Below are 25,590 nucleotides of genomic sequence, written 5' to 3'. Positions count from 1 at the left end.
AGGAAGCTTATGGAGGACAAGTAACCCTGAGAGAGACGAGAGAAAAAAAGAGATAACTTTTTGATAACATCTGCACAAAAAATACGATTGTATTTTTGTTTGCATGTACGCTATCACCTCGCGTGCCTATTAAAAAAATAAATGAGATCATCCAACCAAATTTTTTTTTTTTTTTTTTTAGATTTAATAATTACAAAATGAATTATTCCAAAATTGAATAAAAAGTCAAAAGTAAAATTGTAGTGGGCTTAAAAGTGACATTCGTTTTATTTATTCAAAAAATATTTAGGTGACAATTATCAGGTTCGTGCAAAAAAAGTTTGCCGTTTTTGAAGGAGTATTTTACATTGTTGTAATTTATTTCATGCATATTGTTATTATTAAACATATCATTTACTAATTGATTAATTTATAACTTGCTTCTTTTGAAAGGACCGTCTATTACAAACTTTTAGACAACAGTTAAACCTGTGATTGTTAAGATAGAGTCGGCAGATGGATTTTTTTTTTTAATATGTGGTATTAAGCAAACACAACAGTACTTACTAAATTGTTATATCGAAAGTAGTAATATATCCAAAATATTACAATTCATCAAATAGAAAATTATTTATAGTTAAAAGTAATTTTTATGGAAAATTAGAGGAAATGACAATTTCCCTAGTTGTGAACACCTTGAAGATTGCGAACACAGGGGGCATACTTATCTCCCTTTTCGTCAGTGTAATGGCTGACATTTTGTTTTATCTGGTTGCGAAAAACTAAAAACGCAATAGCAGTTGTTCTACGCAATGAATTTTCGTAATTTTTGGATATATTACTATTTTCGACATGACAATTAAGTAAGTACTGTTGTTTTGGCTTAAGACTACCTATTTAAAAAAAAAAGAAAAAACCTGTCGACTCTATTTAATCACCGTTAAACCATTGCTGTTGGTCTCTATTGTGATCAACTCCGTTGTTTGAAAACTGCTTTGACTTGAAAACGACTTTCTTTAGTCAACAGAAAAGAAGTCACCTTCTATCAATGTTGGTCCTCACACAGCATTATTGCCCAAACATCTCCTAGAAAAATTTCGTTGAGAAATCTTGCCCCATCCTGCATAATCTTCTAACCTAGCTCCCTCGGATTATCACGTATTTCGAGGACTACAAAGCCATTTAGAAGACCTTACTTTAACATCATAAAAGGAGACTGAGCAACAAAACCTAAAAAATTTTACAAACGAAGCATTTATAAGCTCATTGACACGCCTCGTGGCATAGTGGATAGAGGCGTTGAGTCTCTACAGTTCCAGGTGAGCATTGTCTGAAGATAGCGGTTTCAATCCTACCCAAAGCAGGTCTGAGGGTTAGCTGGTCAAAATGTGGTGAAAGAACAACAACTATGGAAGGTAGTAATTACTGGAGATACAGTTCCAAAACTCAGCATTCCTATCTCGTTGCGGTTAATCACCTGAAGAAGGTCAGAGGATGAGTTGTCCGAAACGTGGCGAAACAACAGCACCTATGAGAATGAGGATAACAAAATGAATACACAAAATCTAAAAAAATTTTTACAAATGACGCATTTAAAAGCTCATTGACAAATGGAATCAAATTATAGAGAGCAAAGGTCAGTATTGTTATGAATTAAGATTTTCAAAATCACAGTTTTTCATGTTCTAGATGAAATTTTAAATCGGCAAAAGTTTTTGCACTGACCTGATATTTATTTAAAAATACATAGTTGACTAGTAGAATGAGGCAGTACGCTTCACCAAAATATTTGGAAAATGTTTTAGTATATTAATAATTCACTAAGTAATTTAAATTTCGGTAATATGCGTGATTTTTTTTTTTTTATATAGTTTGAAAAAAGAAGATGCAGTACGTAAGTAATCATGGAATTTCCACAGGTCTTGCTGGTTATTAATAATTATTAATACAAAAGAAATCTGTTATGAGGAAATTCATTCATGAGGTTTACATCAAATTTCTCCTACCCCTTCACACAAAAACAATTTTTTTAAATTAATTTTAACTGTTTTAATTTCCTATAGATTTGAATCCATGATTAGTTTTAAAAATCAATAAAACAAACTAGGAAAAGCACCAAAATCTAGGGGAAATAGCCCCTTAACTTTCTTAAGACGAATCACGGCTCTAAGAAGTCATATACAACAAAGCGGACAAATTTTGCCCTGGAAACAAATATGGTCGGTATGTCATGTGACATTGTCATGTGACAGTGTCTGTGTTGTTGGCAGTAGATTGTTTTTAGTTGCTTTGTTTGACAGCATATCACCCTTTTTCCGAATTACTTAAGGTCAAATCTAGTAATTTTGCAAAAAGATTTTATGCTTGAAGTTCTTTATATTTTCAAATTCATGGTGTTTGGTTTAGTTTCTTCGTTTTTTAGAGGAAAATTGGTTAATTTTTTTTTTTTTTTTTTAATGTTTTGGTTTTGCAGAACATGATTGAGTTTTGCAAAGAAAAAAAATGATATCAACATTTATTGCATTTTTGGTCAAGAAGTTAGTATCTTAAGGCAGCCTAATCTGGTAGCACCAGGGTGTTAGCAGTAGGGATTGTGCTATAGTGCTATAGTATCCCTTTCTGCAATAGTTAGCAATGCGTAAAAGCAAAAATAGACACATTATTCCTTTCGTAGTTTCAAATTTTTCTTGGTTTTATTTTCCTTCAAATTCCTTGGAAGAGAATTATACATTATGAGTCTTCTCCTGACATCACACCCGCCCCGTATGGTGAAAGGAAAAGCCCCTTCGAAAAGATTTCCGCCTCATTTCACAGATAAAACCAAAGAAAGACTTGCTAGTATTTCTTTTCGCCAAGTTTCACTATTCCACATAACATCTGGAAAGCGATTTCCTGTTTGTTAATCGTTATGATTGGCTAAGTGGTTAAAGGCACGGACTGAAAACTTGAGTGTGCCAGGTTCAAATCCAGTTTGTTCCACAGAAACAATTTCATCAAATCCACACCTGGTCTTGAGTCTAACCTCCAGGTAAATAAATACTCGTTTTTCAGTCATGTAACTCCCCATTCACTAATTTTTTGTAACATATTTATAATTATGTTAAATATTGTTGCAGTGACTTTTACCTGATTAAAAGTAACTTGTTCCCCCGCACCACCAACTTTTAATTGTGATTTTCCATGTCTCACTGACTTTAAATAAGGTGTAAACCATTATCATTATTTGCTAATATTTTCTCCTCTGAAAAGATGGTAGACATCGAAATCCTATAGGATAAGGAGTTATAATATTTCAAATGTATTCTTTGTCTTACATAGAATAATCAAAATCTTTTGATTTGAAATTTGACCATTTCACGTCATAAATTAAAAAACTTTTTTTTGAATGACTAAAATTTGAGATATATATATATATATATATACATATATATTAGGGTGAGCTGGGAAAGGAATTTAGGTAGATTTATTTTTTTTAATTTTTCATGGCAGTAAATTCCCAGTGCAAAAATTTATTAAACTTTTTTTTCTTTTTTTTTAATATCGAGGTCACCACTTATGAAATCCAAGAGCCATTCGAGGATGAGGGTTAATGAGACAAGTGTGAACTCCAACCGAAAAAAATGAGGAACACTATGGAAGTGTTATATGTCTCTTATTTAGAAATCTTGTCAGTTATTTTGAGCGTTCTTACGTCGGGAATAATAGTAAAACAAGTTACTGTTTGCAAGTATAAAAGGAAAATAAATAATTCAATAAGAACATTGCATTCATTGAATTAACTTCATTTTGATTGATTATTACATAATTGGTCTGACTTTTGACAAGTCTGTCGAGGGGTTCAATTCGTCATTTCGAAAAGATGAAGAAAAGATATTCCCATTAATGATAAGTATAGATATACAAACGTATACACAACATGTAGTAGTATATTAGATTTTGAAATATAGGTAATGGTATTATTATGTTCTCGACCAGATTGTATATATGAATAAATAGCCACATCCTCATGTTCATTTTCGTTACATCTTCAGCTCGACCCTCGAGTTATATATTCTAGATAAAAATAAAAAAACAGGAACACGTTAGGATGTACTTACTTATGATTAAAAAAAAAACAGTACTGTTCACCAAAATTTTTGGAAAATGTTTTAGTATATTAATAATTCACTAAAAAATTTAAATTACAGTTATATGCATGAATTTAACTGGGATTAACACCATTTTTATTCTCTATTTAAAAAGAGTTCTGTTAGAAGGATGAACATCAGCTCTTCTTCCATGAATCTTAATGATTTTAAATAGAGGATTTTTGTTTACTAGAAATATGCCAAAATTGATTAACTCAACGCTAACATAAACCTAACCTTAAAACCCAAACAAAATAACCTTAAACTTCTGTTATTATATTATTTTCAAAAACAAAAAAGTTTTATTTCCAACGGCAGAAAATTCTGGTAACTGTTACCTACGATTAAAAATTTTAATTTCTTAAATAATAAAAAAAAACTACTGAATAGTTTTCTGTTAATTTCGATGCATGCTAGTATTTTACCATCATAAGTATTTCCTAAAGTTTCCCTGTTTTATTATTATTTTTTTTAATTTTTAACTAGCAGAATTATCTTGTGGGTCGAATTGGCAAAGTGCCTCATTTTCTCTGCATTCTTTTCTTCTTTTTTATTACCTACGTTTACCTGAGTCTCTACTATAAAATTTTCATTGTTTTCTTAGCACTTGTGCATAGGTACAACTTTTTTGATTTTCGGTTGGGACATTTGAAGAGTGCATAGCAGGGGCAGACAAATACAATTTCAGGACTGAATCGAAAAGATTTTTTTCAGCAACAAAGTCAGAATTCTGGAATTTTTTAAGGTGTGTTTTTTTCGTTGAAAAAGTTCTGTAAAATAGATACAAAAAAAACTTACAATAACAGAAACTAGAGGTTTTTTTGTTTTTTTTTTAAAGAGAGATTAAAACTATTTTGTGTGATTATAAGTTTTTTTATATTTATTTTAATTCAATAAATGTGTAACGAAAACGTTATGTTCATGTTTTATTAAAAAAGTAATATTTTGTGTTATTATAAGTTGCTTATATATATGTAAAAAAAAAAAAACTTTCTCAACACACAAGAAAAAAACATGCATTCAAAAATTTCTGAATTCTGGCTTTGTTGTGAAAAAAAAAAATCTTTTTGATTTTTGATTGTCTTGAAATTGCATTTGTCTGCCCTTGCTATTCACTCTCCAAAAGTCCAAGTTGAAAACCAAAAATGCTGTACCTTCGCACTAGTGCACAATGCCGTTTTCTTTTGTGATTGTTATTGAAAAAGGTAAGAGAGGAAAACATACAAGAAATAAAGATGTCAACAAAGAGAACCAAAAATTGGTTAAAGCTTCCAAGAACCAGTTCCCGAGATAATTTCATCAAAGTATATTCAGGCAGCATACCTTTCTTTATACATGTTTCTCTGTACATGACTAACCAGGAACTCCTCCGAAACGTTCAATCTTTTTATACATAAGGATTTGGAAGGAATTTTAAAGCCAAAAATTACTTTCTATTCAACAGTTTAAATGCTTTCAAATTGTTCCAAATTTCGAGGGGGGTCACAAAGTATTTTTTTTTAAATATTAACAAAAGATTAAGATAGCTGACTTGTTTATGAAAAAATCGGAATGCATTCTGTTAGATTTAATGCCTTGATTCAATTAGTTTTCATTTTTAGATAGAATTTTTTTTTAATTTCCTTTTAAAATTTCGATGCATTTTTCTCCAAATATTAAAAAATAAAAATGTCTGACTTGTTTATGAAAAACCGAAATGCATTCTGTTAGATTTAATATCTTGATTCAATTAGTTTTCATTCCTAAATATGATTTTAATATTCCGTTCTATTTTATGCTACTACATTTTTGATTTGCTCTCTTGCCGTAAGAAATAAATCAATATGCGTGATTGTATAAAAAGAACTAAAACGTTCCTTGTCGGTCCTATACAATGAAACATGCGTAAGGGAAGGTTTGGTGGGGTAGGAAGTCAGTTGAGTCTCCTTTATTTATTCATTTGTTCAGTTTTGTTTTGTTTATTATTGCTAAAACGGTGTCAATTTTATTGCTGTCTTTCAGGTTCTGATGTACCGATTACCGTCACGTTACTCTCTCCGACTACTAGGTTTCCGAAGTCTTTCAGCTCACTACCTAGAGATTCCATCTGGTTGTCTTCAAATTTGAACGCCAGGCCAAAATTGTCATCGACACGATGTGGCAGTTCAAGAGGCTCAATCAGCGAGTCCTGGGCCATGTTGAACACGTGGAACATGTACTGGATGTCCTTCTCCTCCTTCGCGGTTTCCATTGATTTTATTTGGCTTAGCATGTTCTCTTCCTTCATCTTGATGTGGCTCAGGTTCGCCTGCAGGTTGTTCCGTTTTTTATCCACCTCCCGCTCAGACATGTTCAGCAGCATCTGTTCACGTTCCTTAATCACCTCGCGGATCAGCAGGAAAGTTTTCTTGATCGCAGACGACACGCGCTGTTCCATGTAGCGCACATCCTCCAACCGTTTCGACACTTCCATCCGCTTCTCCTTAAACTGTTGCCGATGGTTCTCCATCTCGGTGATAGAGTTGTTAATAACAGGCGTGTATTTACTCAGGGCTTCGTCTATACTCATCACGAGGTGACCGTTTTTCTCCTTGTGGTCGAGCACTGTGCAATCACAACACACAGCTGTTATGCATTGTTCACAGAAGAAGTTCAGGGGCTGGAGCTGATGTTTGGTGCAATATGCTATGTCAGTTATACCCGTCTCTTGCACAAATCGCAAGAGTTCTAGGATTGTGTTATCATTGGGTAAGCGTCGCAGGTCTTCTTCTGATGCAATGATGCTGTCTCGGCAAGTTGGGCACTGGACTTTCACTGCCCTTGGCATCCCTCGGAATGCGGACGTTAGGGACTGACGATATTCACCCTCCACTCGAAACATCTCTAGAAAGCAGTGAAGGCAGAAGGTATGTTGACATGGTAGTGTCTTCGGGATCCGGTCGTTTTCATTGAAAACGTCACGGCAAACGATGCACCGTAGAAAAGCATCCTGGAAATGTTCTTCGTCAAAGACAAGGTTACGTTTACGCAGCGTTTTTGGCACAGGTTCTTTTTTCTTTTCCATCTGTTCGACTTCTTCTGAAATGGTAAAAAGGAAAAGTTGAAATTAATAATCTGCACAAAAAATGTTTGCAGAAATAAAAAATAATTGATAAAAATGGAAAATAAAGTAAATTGGTAAAAAAAGAAGATAATAATTAAAATTGAAAATAAAAAAATTGGTAAAAAAAGGAAAATAAAAAAATTGGTAAAAAAAGGAAAATAAAAAATGGTAAAAATTGAAAATAAAACAAATCGGTAAAAAGAGAGAGTAAAACAAAATTGGTAAAAAAAAAGAAAGTAAAAAAATTGTTAAAAAAAGAGAAAGTAAAAAAAAAAATGGTAAAAATTGAAAATAAAAAGAATTGGTAAAATTGATTAGTCAAAATAGAAAGAAACAAGAATTGGTAAAAATGAAACGATTGATGTTTTTAAGGAGAACTATGAGAAAGTCCTCCTGTTCAATCCATAAAGAGAGAATAGGCTGCAACTTCATTTTCTGTGATACTTTTAAGCATTGTGTATACAAGGAATCAATTTACTCGTATTCAAGAGATGATAACCAAACTGCATGAAAGAATTGTACAATAATGGAGACAGATCAGATTTCAGATGTAGAGAAAGTATATTTGATCGCAAAGCTATTGAGGTCGTTCACAGATGTGTTAATTGGGTGACACCATTGAAGAGAAGCAGAGCCTAATGTAATAACAAAAGTTAGAAGTTGATGAAGTTCAGGGAACCTTTACCATTACTAACCAGCAGAGAATTACCATTGTCTGTGCTTTAATATATGGTCTCTCACTGCCGGTGTTTCACAAAAATACTCGACTAACTATAAACTACTATCAGTAATTTCCCCCACTCTCTATCTGTGCCTCAATCTAAATGCAGATTCCATGAACAAAGTTTCTTCTCCAGAACTGGCCGCCTGTGAAACTGTTCTGCTGGCCTGCTTCCTGGCCAACTACAATATTATAGTCTTCAAGTCCAATGTAAACAAGTTCTTGTTGAACCGCCCCCTTAAATAATCAAACTCTATTCAACTTACACCTTTCACGATTACTACGCTACCAACTTACATTCATTAACCTTTATCCTTGAGTGACCTTTGGGCCTTGATAAGTGGTGACTCCCTTGTAAAAAAAAAAAAAATAAATAAACAAAGAGCCTATCAGGTATGTGTATGCAGGTTGATGATGTATAGAAGTAACACCAGCCAGTGAGGGTTGAGGATATGTGTTGCATGGAGAATAGTTATAAGAACATGGTACGATAGGTGTGTAATCTTAGTCTTCAAGAATAAAGTATATGGCATAATCGCGTTGACACACCAGTTCTCGTCAGATCACCGAAGTTAAGCAACGTTGAGCCTGGTTAGTAGCAGATGGGTGACCATTCGGGAATTTTAGGTGATGTATGTGCTCTCTACTTATCTTGGCATACACTTCACTTGCTACAGGTATCTAACAATGTCGACTCAGGAAAGGTGTGGTCGGAGATTGCGCACCTCCTGCCATAAAAATGTCATGCGCAGGCACTCCTACGCTGGGTAGCCATAGTCTGTCAAAGACTGATGGAGCCTGTGTGTGTTAAAGAATAAATCTCGACAACATGGGGGAGATGTGCTTGTGCCTTGTGTATAAAGCTTTGAAATAATAATCCTACTTGAAAGGTGTTAAATACTTAGTAACTAAATCAAACATGAGATCAAAGGTGTGTATCTGTTCTGATTTTTTTTTTTTTTTTTTTTTTTTTACACAGAGATCACCACTTATCAAGGCCCGGAAGCCACTCAGGGATAAGGGTTATTGCAAGTACATTACGTTAGTGAGGAGATTTGATGAAGTGTTTACTTAAGGGGGCGGTTCATTAGGAATTTGTTAACATTAGACTTGAAGACATCCAAGTTGTAGTCCGGAGGGAAGCAGGCAGACGGAACAGAGTTCCACAGGCGTGCAGTTCTAAGAAAGAAGCTTTGTTCATGAAATCCGCGTTTTGATTTAGGCACAGATATAGAGTGGGGGAAATTTTTCACAGTGGATTCAGCTAGACGGGTGTTTTTCGTGAAAGATTGGCGAGGGGGGACCAGGGATTGGAGTTCAGACGAGCACCTGCCATGAAAATAACGATAAAACAAGGATAGGCTTGCAACATCTCTTCTGTGGGAGAGGGGTTGCAGGGTAGAGAAAAGGACATCCCCCACTAAACCACGAAGTCTATTTTGTACTCTGTCAAGGCATGATAGGCTGTTTTTGGCAGCTCCTGCCCAGATATGGCAGCAGTATTCCATCCTTGGCCGTACTTGGCTTTTATATAGATACTACACTTTTTTTTTTTTTTTTGCAATAAAAAAAATGTATATCATTACCGATTATGTCACCAGATATCTTCGAGTTCAGGTCATTAAAGAGAGGGAAGGCTTGTTTTGGAATATCAATGGAGTTAATAAAAAGGAATTCACTGTTTGAACGTGCGTTCGACAGACGCCTAAAAATGTAACTTAACTTCAAACATCTCAAGTCATGTCAGGGATTATCACCACCACCATGACATATAAGAAAATGAAAAAAAAAAAAAAACGAAAAACAAAAGAACAAACTGTCCAATTTCCTGAAGATGAATATTTTATTATTTGAAAATTTGAAAGAAAAAAAATTTCAGTTTTATTTTTAACTAGCCTGGGTGCCCGTCCTTGCCTGGGTGTTAGGCAGTATGTGTCAAGCAAAAAAAAAAAAAAAAAAAAAGTGGTAGTAGGCAGGTTCGAACCCGTACTGCAAAGGAGGAAAAGAAAGTGAAAAAAAATTTTTTTTTTTAAGTGACGTCTTTGCTATTGCGCCTGTCGCCAAACCAGAAGTGATGAATGTTTGAATTAAGGCTAGTCAATCGAAAAGAGGCGATGACTTTCGAAAATATCGGCGAAAAAAGCGACCCTCCCTGTAGAAAAGTGCCCAGTTGAGGGCGTAGGAATTAATGCTTTTAGCCAATTTTTAAATATTTTTCGTCCGAAGGGTCGAGCTTCAAAATGATACCGATCTCGTGAAAATTGGTCGCCTCTGTTAAAAGGTTTTGCGAGACATACATGATGATTGCAAACGTCTTGTCTGACGAGTGCCACTCCCTCAGACACTTAATGTCCATGAGCCCAGAAATGACTTTTTTTTTCTTAGTCCTACTGGTAAATTCACACGCTCACGCAGGCATGATACTGAAGACGGTCATTGAGATCAATTATTACATGTTTCCAGCATTTCAAGCCTCCATGCGTCATAACTTTTCCATCGCCACAGGACCATTTTTATAGACAAATGTCTGAGAGAGTATCTATACACAGGTGATGTTACAGAGTCTTAGCTTTGTATGACAGCTAAGTCTCTCTCTCGGTTCAAAATGTTGAGATCCAGCAACAAGCAAGAGCAAGATAGCCAGCAACAAGTTAAACTGCAGACCAGCTTAATGCGGGTACTGGTCTCCCGCTTTATGGTTTTTTAAATCAGAGATTTGCTTCTCCTAGAAAGGTTGCCTTCACCGCGGCTTATGGGAGCCCTCTCCACCCCAACACACAAACACACATGGTGCTAGTTGGCCGTTGACCCCGAAAAAGACATACATACTTACATACATACATACATACATACATACATTTAAACAGACAGGTGAGATTTATGTTATAGATTATTATAGATAACAATATTTATGAAAAACAATTTCACACTCGTTTGGTTTTTCTAACAGTTAAATCAACGAAGTTATTTTCCATAAAAATAATGACAGATTATGGAAAGACGAGTAAAAAAAAAATAAATAAATAAAAATGAAAAATCTCGATACTTTTCAGTACTAGTGGGTAGGGTTTTAGGTTTCAGACTCCGGGGTCCTGCTATGTTTAGCCATGTTGATGAACCATAAATGACAAAACATGTGTCCATCAATAATTACATTTCAAACATGTGTATCTTAATAATTATAAAACTCTGTGGATCGTCCGGACGTCCGTGCTTGCTCGAATCTTGTCTCATTCAGAACTTTCCGTCGTCATTATTGATTATTTAGTTAGACAAGCTTAATTTTACCAAAAATTTTTCATAAATTTTGGTTTCGGTTTCGATTCTAGCTGATGGAATTTTTTTCTGTTTTTTTTTTTTTTCTGTTTTTGTTTTTTAAATCACTACTCTATATTGACACTATAATAATATATATGAAATCTGCATAAATTAAAATATTATATTTAAGCACATTTTACGACCGGGCAAGGCCATGCGCCTCTGCTAGTATATATATATATATATATATATATATATATATAGTAATTTATAAAATATATATGGCGATTGAGCAACACTGAATATTCTGCGTTTCATATATATATATATATATATATATATATATATATATATATATATATATATATATAGTGAGTGCGTTTTATATATATATATATATATATATATATAGTGAGTGCGTTTTATATATATATATATATATATATATATAGTGAGTGCGTTTTATATATATATATATATATATATATATAGTGAGTGCGTTTTATATATATATATATATATATATATATATATATATATATATATATAGTGAGTGCGTTTTATATATATATATATATATATATATAGTGAGTGCGTTTTATATATATATATATATATATATATATATATATATATATATATAGTGAGTGCGTTTTATATATATATATATATATATATAGTGAGTGCGTTTTATATATATATATATATATATATATATATATATATATATATATATATAGTGAGTGCAATAAGTATCCGATACAAAGCAAAAGGTTAATTTATTTTTATCACACGAAAACAATAACAAAGTGCTATACTAATGTATTTTTGTATGATTTTTTTTTATACAAGATTTGTATAAAATACTTTTGAATTTGTGTTATTGTTTTTGTTTTGTTTTTGTTTTTTGTTTGTTTTTTTCCGTGTAATAAAATTAAATCCACTTTTTGCTTTGTATCAAATACTTATTGCACCCACTGTATAAGTAAAAAAAAAAAATAAAAAAGCAAGCATTTCATTACGGGTTGAATGAGATCAGTCATTATTTGAGATTCTTTTAGCCTTGCATGCTTTGTTCAAACAATCATGACTGAAGTAAATCAAGCCTCAGTCTGATTGTTACAAGGTCAAGGTCAAGGAAACTAACAATGTTTGAGCTTTTGCCTAACTTTTCATTCACCTGCATATAATGGCAGTGTTTTTTTGTTTTGTTTGTTTTTTTAGGACATTTTGGAAATGAATAGCTGTTGGTACTTACATTACGAGAAGATATGTGCGTCCTCCGAAGTAAAAACATTTAATATTTTGTAAATGCATGTAATAAAACATTACAAGTATGTTTTTTTTTGAGATAGGGATTGGTTATTTCGATTCTTCGGACTATTGTTTTCATTCTAAATGTCATTTTCACAACATTTTGGTTGATCTAACCTCCGATCTTCTTCAGGCGTATATTATCGAACTCGGGAATAATGTTAATAAAAATATAATATAGCTAATCATGTTTTTTAATTATGCATCAAAATTGAAGAATAGTTAATAACAAAAAAATAGTTATTAATTTTTTATAGCGAGGAAAATTTTTAAATACGTAATAATTTTTTTTAAACCCCTAATGAACACAGTTTCATTTTATTAAATTTTCTATCAAAAACTTGTTTCAATTAATATTCATTATATGTTCTGATATGTGCCGGAAAAGGAAATATTCGTTTGAAGTAGCTGAATGGTATTGGCTACATAAATCGAGTAATACAATCTAGTAAGTTGCCTTAATTAATGGTTATTCGTAGTTATAGCTGTAGAGGATTGCTGCTACAAGATCAAACTATTTGAAAATACTGGTTTCCTCACCTAAAATGTACTAAACATTAATTTTTTTTTTTTCCTTTTCCCTTTGCAAAACTCAATCATGTTCTGCAACGCCAAAAACAAAAACAATTTTCCTCTATAAAACAACCAAACCAAATACTATGAAAAAATATTTTAAACTATAAAGAACTTGAAACATGGTCTTGTGTCACATTTTGCTTTGGCAAATAATTTGTAACGATTTCGTATCATTAATTTTGGTATGACTGTTTTGTTGGCAGCACTTACAGTGTAGTTAGGCATCGGAGCAAACATCAGTTCGATTTTGTCAGCACTTATCAATGTAAACAAAGTTGCATTTTCAGCGCGTATTGCTTTCTGTTTTCAGAAACGTATGTGAAAACACGATTTGTGATGTGTATAATTGAAAGGATGGACGAGAGTTCTTGGGGGTCGGTAGATGTAGAACAGTTAAGGTAGCAGGTCCAGTTCACAGGGAAGAGCCAAGGGAAATATGGGAGGAAGTGATTAAAATGAACTCGAGAGAAAAAAAAAAAGGATCAATGAAGACCTGGTCAGAAATGAGTAGGAAATCAATTTCTTAAATTTCTTAACATGTCAGCATTTAAAATGAACATTAAGAAGAAGAAGAAGAAATTTCATGTTATTCTTGGGACTGTTTCGGTTTCATTCATAGATAATACCCTGACAGAGATTACCACTTCTGGCCAGAGTTGACCTTGGAGCAATGGTAACTAAATGGTTATTCCACATTCACCAAAATTCCCACTAGATGCAGTTTAATGTTATTCCCAGAACAGGAATGAACATTTAGTGGTTTGTATTATTTTTCTGCCAATATTTTCAGCTGGTATGATTACAAAAGTTAGAAGCGGACGAAGTAAGTACCATTATTAACCAGCAGAATATTACCATGGTGGACCAAGAGAAGGTCCATGAAGCATGTGTATGCAGTATGATATATGGAAGTGAAACCTGGCCATTGGAGGTTGAGGATATGCATTGCATGGAAAGAAATTATATGTGATTGATATGATGGATGTGTAATGTGAATCTTAAAGATAGACTTAGATCTGGCAACCTAAGAAGACAAGATTTAGGCAATATAAAGGATATGTGTATAAAACAGGAGACTTTGTTGGCTTGGTCACATTGAACAAATCATTTAGTTCTTGGGTCAGTAGATGTGGAACAGTGGAAGTAACAGGATCGGTTGAAAAGGAAAGGCTAAGGGAAGCATGGGAGGAAGTGTTCCAAGTTTGATGTCATTCCGAGAACATCCAAAAATTTGGATAGATAGAATACTAATAATGTCTCACACAGCTTAGTAAGTGTTTGCACCAGTTGGGGATACATCCTCGACAACCAGTCCAATAATGTTACTGTCGATATGAGGTTTAGTTCTGTTCAGTCTTAATAGATCCACCTCCTTAAGATTTACCTTCTTTCTGATAAGGGGTTAGTTTTTTGGGGTTTTTTTTTTATGGAAATCGCTCCAGACAAGGCATAAAGCCAGCTGATGTACGGAACTTAAAAACAGTACTTAAAGATCAAAAACTTGCCAACGGTTATTGCTAATCGCTTGGGGTTCTCATACCAAAGAATGCTGCTTGGGCTGTTCAGGCATTTTTTGTAAACTAGAGTGTGCTTATCCTAGTGCTCTTGCGAAGAGGTAAATAAAATACTAATAGTCAAACTAAAAACTTATAAGTTACATAGACACAGGAAAATACAAACAAAATCTTTTAAGAAAATATCCTTTTTTTATTTGAAACAGATGTAAAATCATTTGTTTGATAGGCTATGCATCCCATTGGCCAAAATGATCTGTGACATATACAGGGTGGAACGATGAAATTGTCGCCATAGAAAAGATGACATGATTCCATTTGCGTTTGATGAAAACCGGTTTTCTTTTTTGTTGTTGAAGACCATCTACTAGTTGACCAGTTGTGTACAAATCCCAAGAGCAATTAACATGTCTGAAAGTGACACAATGTTCAACAAACGAGATTGTAAATGCGCCTCTGTACAACTCTGACAAGTTATAACAACGGGGCCATTGCCAGCACCTTCAAAATGTATCGCTGGATTGGCATGAATAACAGGGATGTGCCCAGGGTGATGAAAACAAAAGTTTCCGGACACGGTTATGATCTTTAGTGTGGTTTCAAGTGTATTATACCACCTCACACATCTTCGAAGTCAGCTTGAAAGTCAACACCAAAGTGTACCTGGGTGTGCTGAAGATTGTGGTGATCCCCTGGTGCAATTAGGTCGCCACTGGCAGGTCCTGGATGTGACAGCAAGACTCGGTGCTGGCCCACAAGTCCAAAAGAGACTCAGACTTTGCTTTAGAAGGACTGCTACGACTTTGTATCCATCTCTCACTGACTCCACTCCTCCCCGACCTGAACCCGCTGGACTACTTCAATTGGTCATACGTCGAGATCATCAGCAACATGATATCCCACAACACCAAAGCCAGCCTGATCGCCGCTATCCGCCGAGTTCCTGCCAACGCTTATGAAAAAGGCATGCTCCCAGTTCTGGATTTGTATGGAGGCTGTGATTGAGGCTGAAGGCGGCTACATTGCAGAGATGTAAGCTCTACTACATGATCAAGTTACCTGATTTGGGGGGGGGGTTCAGATAAAATAGTCTCTGAGATGGGCATATTTGCCGACGACACCACGCTCTACAACAGGCACAAGGGGGGAAACAAAAGGTTTAAAATATAGCTGTAGTGTTGTTTTCTTTAGGCGAAAATTTCATCATTCCACCCTGTAATTAGTTGTAGATGAAAGAAGATTCTAAAAAGAAGTCAGACAACTCATATATTACATGCGGCATCAACTTTCATAGCAACATGACTTCATCTCAAAAAGATGGTTAGAAAAATTTTCGCTACGCTGATTACATTTTCCACACTCACATTTCACCCAAACACCAGCCTAACTGTTGGATATTGACCAGGAAACACCGAAAGATGTGCTGATTGATGATTATTATTATGATTGTTAATAATAATGGTAAAAATAATTGTAAAAATGTAAAAGTAAAATATCAGAAAGTGATCGACCGAACTTCAATCTAAGGTTCCTCCTTGCCAAAACTTTCTCAAAAAAACACTCAACTAGCTATAACCACTATAAACGATTTCCTCTACTTTCTATCTATGCCTAAATCTAAACACGGATTTCATGAACAAATCTTCTTTCCTAGAACTGCCCGCCTGTGGAACACTGTTCTGCAGTCGTGCTTCCCAGTTGACTACAACATGGTAGCCTTCAAATCCAATATAAACAAGTTCTTGTCTAGTCGTCCCCATAAATAACTAAATTCTACCCAATTTACATCAATAACGATCACTACACTACCATCTTACATTCATTAACCCTTATTCTCGAATAGCCTTCAGGCCTTAATATGTGGTAACTTCCAAGTAAAGAAAAAAAATTATCAAAGCGAAATAAATATTTACAAATAAAATTATTCATGTTAAAATGTTTTAATAGAAAGGAATATTAGTTTTCGTAACTAGCACCAACAAAAATGTTAACTTGATGTTAATTTGACTGGATGGAATTTAACTATAATATAAACGAAAATACGAGACAAAATCTCAGGATCTTTAGGCTGCGTGTAGTGATGACGTAATGGAAAAGAAAGACTGAGTTTTAGTTACAAGGGAGACCAGTTCGATATGCAACACGTTAGTGAGTGGACGGGGTTTTGGGACAGGACACACATGGAAATCAGAAGGCGACTTAGCAAAATGTAGTCTTATACAAAGCGCGCCAACTCTGAAATGATTTCAATAAATAACCAGAAAGAATGAGAGAGAGAGAGAGAGAGAGAGAGAACACGCAGACAGAATAGAAAGAGAGAGGAGAGAAAGAGGAAACCGGGGGGGGGGAGAAAACAGGGGGAAAAGACTTAGCAAAAGCTAGTCTTATACAAAGCGTATCAACTCTGAAAAAGAATCCAGCAAAGAATAAATGATTATATCAAGATATTAAGCGTATGACATGATGCTCTTCTCATGAAAATCATATCCTACGCTATTACTGGACGAATAATTAACATAATTAAATCCTTCTTAAATAAGAGAAGAATCCAGGTAGTCCTCGACGGTCATACATCTAAACAATAGGATATAAATGCGAGTGTACCTCAGGGGTCGATCTTTGGACCTTTATTATTCCTGATATTCATAAATGACCTCCCTGATAAAATACTCTCTGAGATGGGCATATTTGCCGACGGCACCACGCTCTACAAAAGGCACAAGGGGAAAACAAATGAACACATATCCAAGGCCATGGCAGAAACCTTAGAGGAAGACCTCCAATCTGTAGTGGAATGGAGGGGGGGGGGCAAAAATGGATGGTAACGTTCAATCCTGCCAAGATCGTTGCCTTTAATAATTATGAGAAACCTTCTCACCTATCAATAGCTATGGCTAAAGATACATTACATTCGTTCAAACTCTTTGGCTTAGCGTTCACAGAGAACATGAGTTGGAAAATATACATGGAGAACATTGCAAAGACTGCTGCGAAGAAGGTGGGCTCTCTCTACTATGCTAGAAAGTTATCAAGTACCTTAGAAGTTAGAAAGTATCCTGTACCTCTACAAGGCTACCATTCGCCCACGTATGGAGTATTATTGTCACATTTGGGCTGGTGCATCTTCTGCTAGCCTCTCCCTCCTTGGCATGGTTCAAAAGAGAGTCACTAACCTAATAGGTCCTGAACTGTCATCTAAGCTTCAACCTCTGTCCCATCGACGAAATGTTGCATCCCTCTGCCTGTTTTACAAGTATTTTAATCGTAAATGCTCCGACGAACTACTAGTCCTTGTACCCCCTCAATGTAAATATTCCCGACAAACCCGATAAGCAGCAAAGTCCCACCCCTACACAGTAGAGATCCGTAGATGTAAGAAAGCCTTCTACTCTAATAGTTTCTTCCCCAGAACTGCTAGACTTTGGAATTCTCTTTCAGGTTCCTGCTTCCCAAACTGTACTGATATGCAGAAGTTCAAGTGTAATGTGAACAGACAGCTTGCTGCTCAACTCCCTACATAGTATCCCTGCAGCTTATGTCTTCGATAGTAGCCCCTACATCAAAGTGGCACTGTGCCTTGTTTGGGGTGCAAAACAAAAAAAAAAAAAAATAATAATTCACAGCTGATCGTTTTCACTTTCAGAGAAAAGCACCTTTAAATTTCAGGACGCATGGAAGGAAAACTTGAGGTATGTGTTTTGCTGGTGTTCCAACCGACAATGATGTCCGTCTCTTGTTTACACCCTGTCTATAAAGTGTTAATATATGTATACACATGTCAACACACAGAGAATACACTAGACGAATCACATACCAGGACGTTTAACACTCAGAAGTTAAAAGAGACTTTTAGGAAGTTAATTGTTTTACCCCTAAAAAATATATTTAATGAACACAGCACAAATGAATAACAAACTTCTTTTAAACAATAACAACTTAGAATAGTTATTGGTAGCAGGAACGGGCAGGTTGGACTGTGAAAAAGGAAGAGGGAATAGAAAGTTCTTTTTGAGAGCATCGTTGGTTGGTCAGTACTGTGTCGTCCCTAGTTAATAACAGTTGTCTCCAGTGGAGACTGTCGATACTAGAGCAAAATATCCAGTAGGCAGGGATTGAGAGAAAAGGTGCTGATTGGCTGAAGGTCCGGTCCTGACTGACTGACGTTCCCTCAAGACTTTAGGGAGCAGATGAATCAACGTTAGTTGATAGCTCAGCCTGTGGCTTAAGAACTCAGAAGAGGGGGGGGGTGCTGATTCATTTAGAGAAAATAGCTCTCTGTAACTGCTACATCTTCATTATAGAAAACACACATACACATACGCTTGTTATACACCCTAGTATACAACATAACAACCTATGAATAAAAAAGAATTATAGACGACCTTTGGTCTCTTTATGTATCCCAAAGTTTTATGGAGGTGTGTCCATCCTGGAAGGTTTGGTTGCTTTGTTTAACAACTTCTCAACCTTTTTCAGGTCATTTAATGCTGAATCCAGTTATTTTAGAACTAGTATTCATGTTGCATTCAGTTATTTTTTAAAAGGTTTTTTATTCTTCAAGCTTTTTGTATCCCCAATCGCTAGTTTGTAGTGTTCGGTTTGGTTGTTTTATAGTGGATTTTATCGTTTTTGTTTTCTACCCTGCAAAACATGAATGAGTTTTGCAAGGAGAGAGGGAAAAGGGTTACCGTATTAACGTTTGGTACACTTTAAGTTAGGAAGCCAGCCAGGAATTGGGGGAGATAGAAAGAGAAAGGGGAAATGGGAAGAAAGAAAAGTGGGGAAGGTGGGTTGTTTTTTGTTTTTTTTTTGTGTGTTTTGCAAAACAATAAAATTTTGTAAACGGAAGTAGAAAAACAAAAAGCATCAATGTTAGGTACATTTCGTCTCAGAAAGCCAGTGTCTTCGGACAGCCTGATCTGATAGCACCAGCTCTCGGAAGGAAGCAACGAGACTTGATTAGAAGACTACCATTCCTCATAGAAGACAAAAATTTATAATTTGGATTATTCGGACTACTATTCTCATAATGGTTGTTATTTTCACTAAGTTTCTAAGGAGGTGTCACACAAAGCACTCAGTTTTGTCTAGACTAAGTTCAAAATCGACTTTGAAATCTAGCGGGGGGGGGGGGAGATGGGGATCTTTTCTGTTTCTAACAGCTCCTTTCTCATAGAAAAGACGTTGCTAGTCTCTCTACTCTGTCATTAGGGCTAGGACAACAGCATATTCTTTTCATTGTTTTGACTCTCGAGTGTGTATCTGTTGATATCTTTTACGCTTTTATATGGAGTGATGTGGTTCTTGGTTGATTAACTGTGTCTGACTGTGTCGGATATATACTCGAGAGTTAAAACAACGAAAAGAATATGCTGTTGTCATAGCCCTAGTCATTACTTCCATGGAAGGTGCTCAACTGAGCTCCAATCTCTGGTTCATCCTTGTAAGACATTCACAGCAAGAACTCGTCTGACTACCACAGCAGAACAAAAGTCGTTTCTTCCTCCAAACAGAGTTTCGTTGCAAGGACTTCCCGTCTTTGGAGCATAATACCACGGGTGTGCAGGTTGCAATATCGTTGCCTTCTAATTCAATATTAACAGATTCCTTAAATGAATCGTTCCCATAATTATGGTTTATTCCTACAATCGTTCTCAATCCTCTCAAAATTCTTCTCCTCTAAATTACATAACAATCTTTTGGTTTTATTGGCTGAGAGCAAATTGTAGTCTGTTTTGATATTATATTTTCTTTCTTTTTTTTTTCTTCTTTTCAGTACCTGTGTAATTTACGGATCGTGCTAATTTTTTTTTTTTTTTTAGATAGAATTTTCAAGTTAAATTCAATTTGGACGGTAAAATTTGTTCATAAAATTTTTAGGTGAAAACACTGAATAGTAAAAAAAATCTCTCCCCCTCCTCATGTTAGGAATAGTTTTTCAAATAATAACGTTATTATTTCAGCACGGTCTGTAAACTGCACAAGTACTATTTTTGAATGTATTTATTCATTTATTTGTTATCCTCATCTTCACAGTTTTTGTTGTTTCACCGCGTTTCGGCCAACTTATCCTCTGACCTTCCTCAGGTGATTAACCGCAACGGGATAGGAATGCTGAGTCTTGTAACTGTGTCTCTAGTAATTACTGCCTTCCATAGTTGTTGTTGTCTCACCACGTTTTGGCCAACAAATCCTCTGGCCTGCTTGCGTAGGATTGAAACTGCTATCTTCAGACAATGTTCACCTGGAACCATAGAGAGTCAACACTTCTCTCTCTCTATGTATATATATATATATATATACGGCATAATCACGTTGACACACCGGTTCCCGTCAGATCACCAAAGTTAAGCAACGTTGAGCCTGGTCATTACTAAAATGGGTGACCAATTTGGGAAGTCCAGGTGCTGTATGTAGGAGGACGTCGACACCTCCTTGCAAAAAGCTGCAAAAAACATAACGTCATCATCTCCCCTAACGGGGATATACATGCGACTGGAGACCGCTTGTGAATTTCATACTCCCATGAAACTTCCTCCTTCAGAGGAAGCCGGTTAAACCTTGAATAGGGTTGGTGCTGACTGCACACACATACACAACACCTCTATATGCTGTGCCATGGATCCTGAAGGTGAAACAACTACGAAGATGAGGATAACAGTCCACAAATAAATAAGTACACAAATTACTCGTTTGGAAGGATTCGAATAAAAATTAATGTATAATACTATCTTTTCTTTCCTCGGTTGATGAATGAGAGGCCGTTCTAGACTTAAGCAATTTGTGTTTCTATTTCTAATCTAGTTGTTGAGCTAGTATTTCTGCATATTACAAAATTGACCTTGTGTTGAGGACAGGCAAGTAAACAGAGACAATCATTCCATCGCATTAACCCTTATTCTCGAATGGCTTTTGGTCTTGATAAGTGATTATCTTCCGGTAAAACAAAAAAAAAATAAATGAATAATACACGTGGCGCAATGGTTAGAGTACTTGAAAAAAATCAATTGTAAAAGTGATATTAGGTTGAAGGTTCAATTCTCAGTGTGGGCGACCGAAAAATACAATTGCAAATTACTTAGGACTTCTATCCGGTCATGGCTGATGGAACCGGAGCATGCTACCTCTATGAAGTAAATAAAGGATTCCATTCGAAATTCCATCCTAATTCCTGAGTATAGAAATATTTCCGAATTTGAAAAGATACACCTGAAGAAGGTCGGAGGTTACACCGACCGAAACATTGTGAAAATCACACTCAAGATGAGAACAGTAGTCCGATGAATCCAAATAATGCGTAAAAAAAAAAAAGAAAAAGAAAAGAAAAGAAAAGCATGGTCTGCGATAAAGTAGTGTACGGTTCAAAAAAGATGTGAATGATATTTAAGTTTCTTTTTTTTTTTTTTTTTCTTACCTATTGCTATCACTACTCCTTCTCCCCTCACTCGTAAAAAATCAAAAGATCTGCAGGCGAAAGATCTTTGTCCGTTCATGTGGGTTGGATCTCCTGACCTTCAGCATTGTTTTGGGGTTTCCTCTGACCTTCCTCTATGACGGTAATTAATTAAATTGTCGTCTTGAAATGTTTGCACTGATTGGTGAGGTTCAATTGTTTCATTGTGTTTCGGACACCCACAACCTCGGCCAGCAACCAATCAGGTTATCTAATTGTTTTCGGTCAGTAATTAGGTCGGTTAAAACCGTGCACTTAAACCTGTAGAGTGTGTGTGTGTGTGTGTGTATGTATATATATATATATATATATATATATATATATATATATATACCATCACCAAATGTATACGTTCAAACCAGTAACAAGTGTTTACATCCACTCATAAAGGGTGACCCCCCCCCCAAAAAAAAAAAAAAACAGAGGACATTCAATTGTTTTTCTGAGCATTTTACAGTCAACGGAGAAAAAAAGATCAAAGACCCTAGTGTTTTAGTGTAACGTTTTGAGTATAATAAACTAGTTATGACCAAAGATTCGTTTCATTCAGACAAAACACTAAGAAACGGGGCCTAATTAGAGTTGGGGCCCGTTTTTTTTTTGGGGGGGGGGCTCACCCTGTGTAATATATATATACATATATATATATATATATGTTAGTATACAGGGTGACCCCCCCCCCAAAAAAAAAGTTAAATGGAGGCTATCTAGAATATATGCTGTAGAACGGAGAAAAGAAAAAGGCCAAAGACACTAGTGTTTTGATGTGATGTTTTGAAGATAATAAACTAGTTATGACCAAAGTTTCATTTCATTCGGACAAAACACTAAGAAACGGGGCCTAATAAGAGTTGGGGGCCGTTTTTTTTGAGGGGGGGTCACCCTGTATCACAACCGGGTGTATACAAACATTTATACTATCAACGAGTGTATAAATACATCCACACCACCTACAGTGGTTATACATTTATCTACTACTGGGTGTATTTATCCACTCGTATCACCGACGGGTGTATATGTGCACTCATACGACCAGTCTGTGTATACATATATCCATACCACAAGCAAGTGTGGGATGATTAATCAGAATCGAAATCAGGAATCGAAAAAAATCAGAACTTTTGTGGGTATCAGAATCGGAAAAATGTGTGCATATTTTCCGATGCCAAAACGATTTTTTTAATTGTTTCTTTTATTTGAATGCGTTTAAAGCAAACTCTTCCTTTGCTGGTAATAATGATAAAATAATAAATATTTATTGATTTTTTACTACTAGTAAAACTAAAATCGATAGAAGATCAGCTACAAGTGTATTTTTTTTTTTCGTTTTTCTCAACATTTAACATTTTTACGGTAATCGAGGAAAAATAACAACTCTATTATTAAATAATTAGAGATTTATAAAGAATCGGAAATTGTATTTTGTATTGGAATCAGGAATTTAGTATGGAATCGATAATTGTATCAGAATCAGGGAAAATATTGGAATCGTCCCATCACTAATATATATATATATATATATATATATATATATATGTACATATATATATATTGATACCGTCAGCAGGTGTATACATACATACATTCATCAATAGGTATATACATTACATCATAATATGTGTCTTCCAAAGAATCTGTTAGGTCAGTAATTAAATGGGTTAAAACTATGTCTAAACCCAGAAGATGTGCATTTGTATTAATTAATTTCATATTTACATATATAAATTATGCATTCATGTATAGTCTTATATATTTACTGGCTGATATACTTCAGGTTACTTGGGTCCAAGATTCTGTATATACAGTAGGACCCCAGGATACGGTGGTCCAAGGATAAGATTTTTTCAGGTTCCGATGTGAAATACAATGTTTTCCCCGATCCTGGTACGGTATTTGCCCCGCCTTATGGTGTTATTTATAATGTTATTTGATTATATACACGTGTATTATATACTGTACTGTATTTTGTTACTAATTTTTGATGTTGTACCCCGGGGTTCTACTATATAGTATAACCCCGGGATACGACACTCTCTCACACACACACACACATATATATATAAGTTAAGTTCAAATGATGAAAAAAAAAAGAATCAGTCAACGCACATACCTTTTGTTTACATTTTATTTAAAAAAATTTTTTTTATTATTAAACTAGGCGATCACACGTAAATGCAGTACATAGCAAGCATACCCGGTGAACCAAGTGCAAGTGAAATACAAACGATTGCATGGAAAGGGACGGCTAGAATTCTGAAAAGATCTCTTGGTTGGACTCACTAAAATAGGGGTAAATGTCAGACATCTGGTTGGATGTCCCATCCCAAAGAAGAAAAAGTTTAAGAAAAATGAAAAAAAAAAAAAAAAAAAAAAAAAAAAAGGAAGAACAGACGCACATTCAATAAGTCACTCGTTATATACACGTGTATACATGTACAGAATATATACACACATTCACGAGAATACAACAATTGTAATAAGAGCTTCACTTGACTTCTGGGGATCAAGTTTATCGTGTTGAGCATAAAAAAAAAAATCAGCATTGAACAACTGTAGATATAAATCGAAGGCAACTATACAGTATTTTGTTTGTTACATGGTCTCACCACTATATGTTGTAGATGACGCATAGCTTCTTAGTACATGATCCATCAAGTTTTGTAGATCACGTAACACTTAGTGTCCATAGAGTTGAATAGTTTCAATATATGCTGTGAAAAACGAGTTTTGTCTGATTTTTGATAGCTGCTTTACAGACTTTGGTGAGAGAGTTGATCGCACTTCGTGTCTGCTTAATATGCATTTTACTTCTATTTTTTTTTTTCATATTCACTCCAAACAAAGCTCATTGTCACTGAACGTAAAGGGATACTGTGAGTTAGGGACAATGTTTACAGGGACACTCTAAGTCAGAAGTTAAGCAACGAGATTTTTGTTCACATTACATTTAAATTTCTCCATCTAAGTACAGTCAGGAAAGAAGGAACCAAGAAAAAGATTCCAAAGTCTTGCAGTTTCAGGGAAAAAACTATTTGAGTGAGTGTATGTATGTATCCCTGATACATACATCGGTCGGGTTTCGAGTTTGAGACCCGATGACTTTTTGCAACATGCACACGCCACCCTTGGTCACTTGTTTCCATGACCGTAGTCGCATTAATTCTACATGTTCGTTTGTCCTATCTCTGTATCCATGCTATCTATGCAAAATAAATCGAGTTAAGAAATGAAAATACTTAAGATTCTGTTTTAGATTTACCTGGTTATGGCTGCCTATGCTATTGAAGCGCCACTAAGTTGTGTACTGTGTCTGCAGTGATCGATGTACAATGGCAATCTGAAATAAGCAACTGTAAACAAACATCCGGTACAATGAAGTGAGCTACATCCGGTTATGTATATAATTCATTTTGATGCCTGATCAATGATATTTTGGTCTCGATATAAGCTAGAGTATTTCGCCTCTTCAGTCAGTTAGTTTGGCAACTAGCGTGTTGCTCACTTCTGGACGGCTGCCGTTGTAAGCTTGGCCACAATTGTGACAAATAGTGTTAGTTGAAGGTTCT

General features: G+C 35.1%; 1 protein-coding gene and 1 pseudogene across 4 annotated transcripts in view; one reads left to right on the top strand and one right to left on the bottom strand.

Moving 5' to 3' along the window:
* Nucleotides 1-243: 243 nt before the first annotated feature.
* Nucleotides 244-25,590, bottom strand: part of LOC145276949 (tripartite motif-containing protein 59-like) — a 310,332-nt gene continuing 284,985 nt past the window's right edge. For all 4 annotated transcript variants that reach the window (XM_080128460.1, XM_080128462.1, XM_080128461.1 and 1 more), the window contains one exon: nucleotides 244-7,163. In XM_080128460.1, the coding sequence (XP_079984586.1) occupies nucleotides 6,091-7,163 (1,073 nt within the window). In that variant the 3' untranslated portion in view covers nucleotides 244-6,090. The remainder of the gene's footprint in view (nucleotides 7,164-25,590) is intronic.
* On the top strand, nucleotides 20,869-20,987 carry LOC145277117 (5S ribosomal RNA; annotated as a pseudogene).

This window comes from Euprymna scolopes, chromosome 5, assembly GCF_053919585.1.
Source record: "Euprymna scolopes isolate OS-2025 chromosome 5, ASM5391958v1, whole genome shotgun sequence".
NCBI lineage: Eukaryota > Metazoa > Mollusca > Cephalopoda > Sepiida > Sepiolidae > Euprymna > Euprymna scolopes.
This window is presented reverse-complemented; position numbering and strand designations above follow the sequence as displayed.